Here is a 10,507-nt window from a genome sequence, read left to right on the forward strand (position 1 = left end):
CAAAAAAAAAAAAAACAGAAAGTTGAATATTGGCCCCACTGTCTTCTGGCTTCTAGCGTTTCTGCCAAGAAATCCACTGTTAGTCTGATGGGCTTCCCTTTGTGGGTAACTCGACCTTTCTCTCTGGCTGCCCTTAAGACTTTTTCCTTCATTTCAACCTTGTAGAATCTGACAATTATGTGTCTAGGGGTTGCTCTTCTCAAGGAGTATCTTTGTGGTGTTCTCTGTATTTAGTGAATTTGAATGTTGGCCTGCCTTGATAGGCTGGGGAAGTTCTCCTGGATAATATCCTGAAGAGTGTTTTACAACTTGGTTCCATTCTCCCCATCACTTTCAGGTACACCAATCAAACATAGATTTGGTCTTTTCACATAGTCCCACATTTCTTGGAGGCTTTGTTAGTTTCTTTTTACTCTTTTTTCTCTAATCTAGATGTCTCGCTTTGTTTCATTAATTTGATCTTCAATCAGTGATACCCTTTCCTCCACTTGATCCAATCGGCCATTGAAGCTTGTGCATGCATCACAAAGTTTTCATGCCATGGATTTCAGCTCTACCAGGTCATTTAAGGTCTTCTCTACACTGTTTATTCTAGTTAGCCATTCATTTAATCTTTTTTCCAGGTTTTTAGCTTCCTTGCAATGGGGTCGAACATCCTCCTTTAGCTCAGAGAAGTTTGTTATTACCGACCTTCTGAACCCTACTTCTGTGAACTTGTCAAAGTCATTCTGCATCCAGCTTTGTTCCGTTGTTGGCAAGGAGATGCGATCCTTTGGTGGAGAAGAGGCACTCTGATTTTTAGAATTTTCAGCTTTTCTGCTCTAGTTTCTCCCCATCTTTGTGGTTTTATCTATCTTTGGTCTTTGATGTTGGTGACCTTCAGATGGGGTTTTGGTATAGATGACCCTTTTGTTGATGTTGATGCTATTCCTATCTGTTTGTTAGTTTTCCTTCTAACAGTCAGGTCCCTCAGCTACAGGTCTATTGAAGTTTGCTGGCGGTCCACTCCAGACCCTGCTTACCTGTGTGTCACCAGTGGAGTCTGCAGAACTGCAAATATTGCAGAATCGCAAATATTGCTGCCTGATCCTTCCTCTGGAAGCTTCATCCCAGAGGCGCAGCCGCCTATATGAGGTGTCTGTCGGCCCCTACTGGGAGGTGTCTCTCAGTTAGGCTACATGAGGGTCAGAGGCCCACTTGAGGAGGCAGCCTGTCCGTTCTCAGAACTCAAACGCTGTGCTGGGAGAAACACTGCTCTCTTCAGAGCTATCAGACAGGGACATTTAAGTCTGCAGAAGTTGTCTGCTGCCTTTTGTTCAGTTATGCCCTGCCCACAGAGGTGGAATCTAGAGGCAGTGGGCCTCATTGAGCTATGGCAGGCTCCGCCCAGTTTGAGTTTCCCAGTCACTTTACCTACTCAAGCCTCATCGATGGCAGATGCTCCTCCCCCAGCCAGGCTGCTGCCTTGCAGATTGATCTCAGACTGCTACGCTAGCAGTGAGCAAGGCTCCGTGGGCATGGGACCTGCCAAGCCAGGTACAGGAGAGAACCTTCTTGTCTGCCAGTTGCTAAGACCTTGGGAAAAGTGCAGTATTTGGGCGGGAGTGCCTTGTTTATCCAAGCAGTCTTTCAGGGTTTCCCTTGGGTAGGAAAGGGAAATCCCCCAACCCCTTGTGCTTCCCAGGTGAGGTGACGCCCTGCTCTGCTTCAGCTCGCCCTCTGTGGGCTGCACCCACTGTCCAACCAGTCCCAAGAGATGAACCAGGTACCTCAGTTGGAAATGCTGAAATCATCCATCTTCTGTGTCAATTATGCTGGGAGCTGTAGACCAGAACTATTCCTATTTGGCCATCTTGGAATGCCCCACCATAATTATTCTTTATATATTGTGATACAAGTCCCTTATCAAGTATATGATATTAAATTATTTTCTCACATTCTATGAGTTGTCTTTTCATTTTCTTTATGCTGTCCTTTTATGTAAAATGTTTTAATTTTGATTAAGTCAAATTTACCTATTTTATTTTGTCACTTGGTTTTTGGTGTCGTATCTAAGAAATCATTTTATCCAAGGTCACAAAGATTTACTCCTATGCTTTCCTATTAAGAGTTTTGTAGTTCTTATCTGCTAAGTATAGGTCTATGATTCATTCTGAGTTGAGTTTTGTACGTGTTATAACGTAGGTGTTTACTCTTTTGAATGTGGATGTCTAGTAGTCCAGCATGCCCAACTGATGTTCAGCAAAGGGGCAAAAGCAGTTCAATGGAGAAATGAGAGTTGTTCCAACAAATGGTGTCAGAGCAATTGTTCACTCATATTTTAAAAGAGAACCTCAACATAAACCTCTTCCCTTATGGAAAAATTAACTCAAAATGGATCATAGAATTAAAGGCATATCTTACAACTATAAAAGTTGTGGAGGAAAACATAGGAGAACATCTTCATGACCTTGGGTTAGCTGAAGAGTTCCTGGACATGACACAAAAAGCACAATCTATAAAAAAATTGATAGTTTTATAAACATGATAATTTTGACTTTCTCAAAAGTAAAAGTTTGCTCCAGTAAAGACATCATTAAGAGAATGAAAAGACAAGATACAGACTGAAAGAAAATACCTGCAAGTCATATATCTAACAAAGGGATTGTATCTAGAATATATATATATATACTCTATATTATATTACCTATATACAATAAAATGGGCAAAGGATCTGAAAACACTTCATCGTAGAAGATATACAGATGGTAAATACGCATGTGAAAAGATGCTCAACATCATTAGCCATTTGGGAAATGCAAACTATAACCATAATGAGATCCCACTACATACTTGTTAGAATGACTAAACTTTAAAAACCTGACAAGCACTAAAGAAGATATAGAGCAATTAGTGATAATGGAAAACAGTATAGCCACTCTGGAAAACAGTTTGGCATTTTATTATAAACACACCCTTAACACACGATCCAGCAATACCACTCTTAGATATTTAAGTTAGAAAAAAATAAATGTATGTTTAGACAAAAACCTGTACATGAATGGTCATAACAGCTTTACTCATAATTGCTAAAAAACTGGAAATAACCCAAATATTCTTCAGTAGGTAAACAAACAAACCATCATGCATCCATATAATAGAAAACTACTCAGCGATGTGATTGAATGGGCTATTGATACATATGAAAATACAGACGAATCTTAAAGATGTTATGCTGAGTAAAATGAACTAGTCTTAAAAGGTTACCTACTGTATGATTCCATTTATATGACATTTTGGAAAACGTAAACTATAGGGACAGAAAACAGAGCAGCAGTTGTCAGAGGTTACAAGTTGGGAGAGTTTGATTACAAAGAGGTAACAATAGGGAACTTTGGAGGGTGATAGAACTGTTGTGTATCCTGATTGTAGTCGTGGTTACATCAGTCAATACAGCTCTTAAAACTCCTAGAAATGTACACTGATGTGTGTGTGTGTGTGTTGATTATAATGATTGTTACATGGGTATATATACCTGTCAAAACTCATCAAACACTTTAAATGGTTGAATTTTATTCTGTGTAAATCATGCCTCAATAAAGTTGATTTTTCTTTTTTTTAAAAAAAGCCTCCCACTACAATCCCACGCCTTAAAAATAACTACTATTGACAGTTTAGTGTGTACTTGTCTAGAACATGTAAGCATGTTAATATAAAAGATTTTCCAGATGTATAAATAGAATCGTTGTACATATGTTGTGCTCTATATTGCTTTATTCACTTAGAGGGCTTGGACAGATGCATATATATACATATATATAATGTTTATGGATCTACCATATTTTAGTAGTTGTATTTATACTATTTTATAGATGTAACACCATTTATTTAACCAGTTCTACTGTTGATTATTTAGATTGCTGCCAGTTGTTTTGCTACTATTATCTGTGCTACAGTAAACAACCATGTACATACATGTTTTTGTAAGTATATTGATAAGATATATTTCTAAGAATAGGGTTACTGGGTGACAGGGTATGTATAATTTGAATTTATATAGCTCTTGACTTATTGCCCTCTATAGAAGCAACTAGAAAGTTTAGAATGAGAAGTGAGTACATCGTGCAGTTTCCCATCCCAAATCCTTGAACTTCATTATCTTTCATAGGATCATGCTGATATCGAGTGGAAGTTTGCAAGGACAAAGCTCTGGATGAGTTACTTTGATGAAGGTGGCACCTTGCCACCTCCTTTCAACATCATCCCCAGCCCCAAGTCATTTCTATACCTTGGTAACTGGTTCAACAACACCTTCTGCCCCAAAAGAGACCCTGATGGTAGACGGAGAAGGCGCAACTTGAGAAGCTTCACAGTAAGACTTTTAATTTTAAAAAATTAATTTTAAAAAATTGAGATGGAGTCTCACTCTGTCACCCAGGCTGGAGTGCAGTGGCATGGTCTCGGGTCACTGCCAACCTCTGCTGCCTGGGTTCAAGCAATTCTCGTGCTTCAGCTTCCCCAGTAGCTGGGATTACAGGCGTCCACCACCACACCTGGCTAATTTTTTTTTGTTGTTGTTTGTTTGTTTGTTTGTTTGAGATGGAGTCTCACTCTGTCATCCAGGCTGGAGTGCAGTGGCACCATGTCGGCTCACTGCAACATCCACCTCCCGGGTTCAAGCGATTCTCCTGCCTCAGCCTCTCAAGTAGCTGGGATTACAGACGAACACCACCAAGCCGGGCAAATTTTTGTCTTTTTAGTAGAGACAGGGTTTCACTATGTTGGCCAGGCTGGTCTTGAACTCCTGACCTCGTGATCCTCCCGCCTTGGCCTCCCAAAGTGCTGGGATTACAGGCATGAGCCACCGCACCTGACCAAAATTATGAATCTTTTTAAACAAAACTGTTTCCTCCCGTCCCTCCTTTGTGACACTCACTGTTTTAAGCATCATAAAATCATTCCAACATATATTTGCTTTGGGGGTTTGTCAGGCAGGAGCTCCCGTATCATTCTCCAGTCCTAATATTTAAAAATATATTCAGATGTTTGGGTGGGTAGGGTGCTGGGACTGCTCATGTAACATCTCTATTTTCAATTATAGGAACGCAATGCTGACAGCCTGATACAAAATCAACATTATCAGGTAAAGCTTCCTCACAGGGATGAAGCACAATAGTTGTTGGCTGGTTCTGTGGAGGAGAAGCAAACTTCACTCTGGCTATGTCTGGACACAATCCCATTTGACTGGGATAGGAGGCTTGGAAAGGCTGTAATTTATCAAGGACTGACGTACCTTCTCCAAGTGGAATCACCTGCTTTATAATCCTGTTCATGGCCCTTATGCACTGCCTCGGCTTGATCAGCAACAACTATAACTTAGAAAGCTGTCTTCCTTGAAATTACATAAAATAGAATATGTGGTTGGTCAGTCAAACATATGAGTACCTACTGTACATAAAATACTACACTAGATACTAGAAAAATCACTATGAACAAAAAAGATGCAATCTTTCTGCCCTTATGAAATTTATTATCTAGCAGGGATAAAATAACACGTCATTAAAATTACAGTTGACTCTTGAACAACAGAGGATTGAACTGTGTAGATCGACTTATAGGCAGATTTTTTCCACCAAACGCAAATAGAAAATATAGTATTCATGGAATGTAAAACCACATATACAAGAGGGCTGACTTTTTGCATCTGCAAGTTCTGCAGGATGATTGCAGGACTTGAGTATGCATGGATTTTGGTATACGGGGCGGGGGTCCTGGGACCAATCCCCAGAGTATAACAAGGGATGATTGTATTAAAATTAAGTGATTAAAAGGATAAAAACTGCCATGTAGAAAAAATACATAGGGTAATGGTAATATATAACAGGAGGAAACTAACCTCAATGAAGTAAAAGCTTATCTGAATGTCAGGAACTTAGATCTTGATAAATTACAACATGACTTTAATCAAAGAAATAGAGAAGCACTTCTGTATTTTGTTAAAAAAAAAAAAAGTAATAAACCTAATAAACATTAGGGCACTCTTCCCACCAGCTAGAAAACAGCCAAGCATACAAATATCACCAACATCTCTTGAGAATAATCCTTGCAAATCACAAATAAGAGACAACCATCTCTCACCATCCTGATCAAAAGAAAACCAAAGTAGAAAAATGTTCTACAGCGTTTGAAGGAAATGCATCCTTATTCTATAGGTCACTTCTCCTAACTTTGTTCCCCTTAGACCATAACTAACAAAGAGAAGCAGAAAACACGGTATTTTGTATGTAAACCTCCTCTCCCTACTCCCACCTTCAAATGTTATTCCTTTTATAATAATAAACCTTAAATAAGATTCATTGTCTTCATGTTCTGCTTCATAGCCCTCAATGATAACAACAAAAAAAAAGATTCCTGCACATCTCAGTGAGTTCAAGTACACATAGTAGAAGAAGCAATACCATTGGCCTTAAAATCAGACTGAAGTAGAATGAAAGTCTAATCTTGACACTTACTAGTTGTGTAACATTGGATGAGTCAGCCTATTGAGGCTTGACTTCCTCATCTCTAACATGGGGATAGTAATAAACTTAACTTAGAGAGTTGTGAAAATTGAGTGATGAGTATGTATATGTATTATGTGCATGTGTTGCCTGACACATTGCAATAAGCAGTAGCTATCATCATCACCATCACTAATACAAACTGTAGTGACCACGTGCAGACCACTCCCCTGGGAGCTAAGTGAAAAGAGGACATTCCTGTAAAGGAGAAGTGTAGGTTGACTACGAGAAAAATATCTTCACTATGTAATTAGTGGACATTAAAATCAGCAGACTTAGTGATTCTGAAGAAAATTCTCTCAATTTTATAAAAGGAGAATAAAACTCTCATTTTACTAGGAGTGTTAACGTGCAATCCATCCTAAAGGAAAATATTAACTATATGACCATGCAAGAATTATTCCACTGGAAATACATGTTGTACCTTATGCTCGGGTAAAAAATATTTCCTTTAGGGTGAATTTGATTCTGACACTAAATTCAGAGACACAATAGTTGTTTAGCCAATGGCTTAACTATTTTTTTACACAGTAAAAAGGCTGGATCCTATGAGGATTTTCCACTGCAAAGGAGGTCTAGGGCATTTTTGTTATTCTCCTATGTAAGTTTCTTTTGAACTGAGAGGCGCCTGAGAAGGTGATTGAATGCCTCCTTCAGGTGTTTGTAATTGCCAGGAAGTTATCAGGAATTTAGTCAAAAGATGGCTGCTATGATAAGAAATTCTAAAACAAATGAGGGGCTAACAGAAGAAAATTTTAAGGTAATTTAATCATGAAGTGATTTCTCATTTTACATATCATAAGCATCATTTAATCTTCACAGTGTGTGAGGTTTCTGGTGATGGAATTTCATCTGCTTACAATATAGCAAAGCCAGTTATGATGCTTATTCTCTTAGAATTGTCTTTCATTCAGTAGACGGAGAGATTTTACCAATGTATGTCACACCACAATCAGTGTCATGAAAGAAGGAAATCTGCTGTATGTGTTCTTTTAATATTCTGAGTGTTTCTCAGTGTGGAAATTGAATGCTTTAAATGATGTGGCAAGGATGCATGGTGGTGAGGGACAAGATAGCAAAGGGAAGATGCCTGGAGACTTAAAGATCTTCTTTACTTAAAAGATATAAGATCAAAAAATCTGTTATTGAAAACCAAACACCGCATGTTCTCACTCATAGGTGGGAACTGAACAATGAGATCACCTGGACTCGGGAAGGGGAACATCACACACCGGGGCCTATTATGGGGAAGGTGAAGGGGGAGGGATTGCATTGGGAGTTATACCTGATGTAAATGACGAGTTGATGGGTGCAGCACACCAACATGGCACAAGTGTACATATGTAACAAACCTGCACGTTGTGCACATCTACCCTAGAACTTAAAGTATAATTAAATAATAATAATAATAATAAATCTGTTATTAAATCTAAGGTCTTAAGAAACTCCACCATTAAACATTAAAATTCTACTAGTGGCATTAGCCTAAAACAACCGTTTTCAACCAGGGGCAATTTTGTCCCCAAGACCACACTTGGCAATGTCTGGAGATACTTTTGGTTGTCACACTGGTATCCAGACAGTAAAGACAAGGTTGCTACTGAGTATCCTACAATGAATAGTACAGCCTCCCACAACAAGAAGTATCCAGCCCAACATGTCAATAGTGCCAAGATTGAGAAATCCTATCCTAGAACACATCTATATATATTTTCTTTTAAAATTTTATTATACTTTAAGTTCTGGGATACATGTGCAGAACGTGCAAGTTTGTTATATAGGTATACACATGCCAAGGTGGTTTGCTGCACCCATCAACCCATCATCTACATTAGATATTTCTCCTAATGCTATTCCTCCCCTAACCCCCAACCCCCGACAGTCCCCTGTGTGTGATGTTCCCCTCCCTGTGTCCATGAACGTCTATATTTTCTAAGGCACACAGGAAGGCCATTATTCTAATTCATAGACATAATTCATCTACCGAGGGTCTGCTATGTTCCAAGCACTCTGCTACGTGCTCTGGTACAGTGGTGAGCAAGATCTAACCAGCTCCTACTCTCAAGGAGTGAGAAACAAAAATAAAGGGTGATGAACAATTGTATATTCTGACAGGTTAAACACAGGACACTGTGGAAACACAGAGAGGAGGGACTCTCAACTGGGACTTGGGGAGTCAAGACAGACTTTCCAATGGAAGTGATGCTTAAGCTGAGGCTTGAAAGTGAAGCCAGCCAGATAAAGGGGAGTTGGGGAGAAGAGTGTTCTAGACAGAGAGAACAGCACAGGCAAAGGCCCAGAGGCAAGGGAGAATATGTCCATACAGGTGGACAGCAGAGAGCCTAGGAAAAGAGTAGAAAGATGAAACTGGAGAAAGCAACAGGTACTAGGCCTTGAAAAACCTTGTAGTCCATGGTATGGCATTTCTATTTTTTCCTAAAGTTAGTGACAAGTTAGTAACAAGTTTTGAGCAGGGGAAGTACATGAACAAATTTCAGCTTGGCTTTTAAAGGAACAGTCTAGTATGTAAGCATTCAGTTGGAGATAGAAGACATTTCATAGGAGGTTTGAACAGGGCCCCATGTCTCAAAACAGCAGTCTCCATTACCTGACATTCCACTTCTCTAGTTTCACTCGTTAGAGTCTTAAAAGCTTTTCCTCTTCAGTAGTCCTTTTATATGCAGACACCTGTGAGAGCCAGTGTCCTAATCTAATACCTTATTAGTTAATACTTGAGCAGGAGTTAGTCCTTATGAAAGCGCCTCAACAGACTAATCCCTACTAAAGTGTTAGCTAATCCTGAATCAACTTTACCCATTGTACAAGTTTGCCAATGACCAGCCCTGCCCACGGAATTATTAATATGTTTTTCTTGTGTTTGAATAATGGCAGATTTTTCTGGTGTTTTATTTTGTGATTTACTACTAGGCAAAACCTGGAACATTCCAAAGGTATCTAATGTGCCTACTTTGAAATAAAGACCAAGCTTCTTGACATAATATGTCTCCTCTCTTTTCCTAGGAATTAAAGCAAGACATCTCCAGCTTTCGGTATGAAGTGCTTGACCTCTTGGGAAATAGAAAACACCCAAGGAGAAGCTTTTCCACTAGCAGCACTGAACTCTCTCAGAGAGATGATACTAATGATGGCAGTGGTGGGGCTCGAGCCAAATCCAAGAGTGTCTCTTTTAATTTAGGCTGCAAGAAAAAGGCTTGCCATGGGCCACCTCTCATCAGAACCATGCCAAGGTCCAGTGGTGCCCAAGGAAAGTCAAAAGCTGAGTCATCAAGCAAACGCTCCTTCATGGGTCCTTCTCTCAAGAAACTGGGTCTCCTGTTCTCCAAATTTAATGGTCATATGTCTGAACCCAGTTCAGAGCCAATGTATACAATTTCTGATGGAATTGTTCAGCAGCACTGTATGTGGCAGGACATCAGATATTCTCAGATGGAGAAAGGGAAAGCAGAGGCCTGTTCTCAAAGTGAAATTAACCTCAGTGAGGTAGAATTAGGTGAAGTCCAGGGCGCTGCTCAGAGCAGTGAATGCCCTCTAGCCTGTTCCAGCTCTCTTCACTGTGCATCCAGCATCTGCTCCTCAAATTCTAAACTTTTAGACTCCTCAGAGGATGTATTTGAAACTTGGGGAGAGGCTTGTGACTTGCTCATGCACAAATGGGGTGATGGACAGGAAGAACAAGTTACAACTCGCCTCTAAGTCAAGCCCTAATCATCTGTTCTGGAACTCAACAGAAATTTGTAATTTCCTTGCTCTCAGAGATGACACAGAATATGATTCCCTCACTGCCCCTGCCCCCAAGAAAGGAGAGTGAAACTCCTATTATTTGCACCATCTTTTATAGCCACATTCTCCATTTTTGTTGTTTTATTATTACTTTCATTATTATTTGCCTTTTCAATATCTGTACACACTAAGTCCATCTTACAACCAACTGAAGGGGTATTGCACCT

At 39.6% G+C, this 10,507-nt stretch overlaps 1 protein-coding gene across 1 annotated transcript in view; it reads left to right on the forward strand.

Annotated features, from left to right (window-relative positions):
- Positions 1-10,253, forward strand: part of TRPC5 (transient receptor potential cation channel subfamily C member 5) — a 206,114-nt gene extending 195,861 nt beyond the window's left edge. The window contains 5 exon segments of the mRNA XM_017872325.1: positions 4,148-4,351; positions 5,081-5,122; positions 7,214-7,238; positions 7,241-7,299; positions 9,561-10,253. Coding sequence (XP_017727814.1) covers positions 4,148-4,351; positions 5,081-5,122; positions 7,214-7,238; positions 7,241-7,299; positions 9,561-10,253 — 1,023 coding nt within the window.
- Positions 10,254-10,507: the final 254 nt, after the last annotated feature.

The sequence above is a fragment of the Rhinopithecus bieti genome, unplaced genomic scaffold (assembly GCF_001698545.2).
Source record: "Rhinopithecus bieti isolate Rb0 unplaced genomic scaffold, ASM169854v2 scaffold_7464, whole genome shotgun sequence".
Classification (NCBI taxonomy): Eukaryota; Metazoa; Chordata; class Mammalia; order Primates; family Cercopithecidae; genus Rhinopithecus; species Rhinopithecus bieti.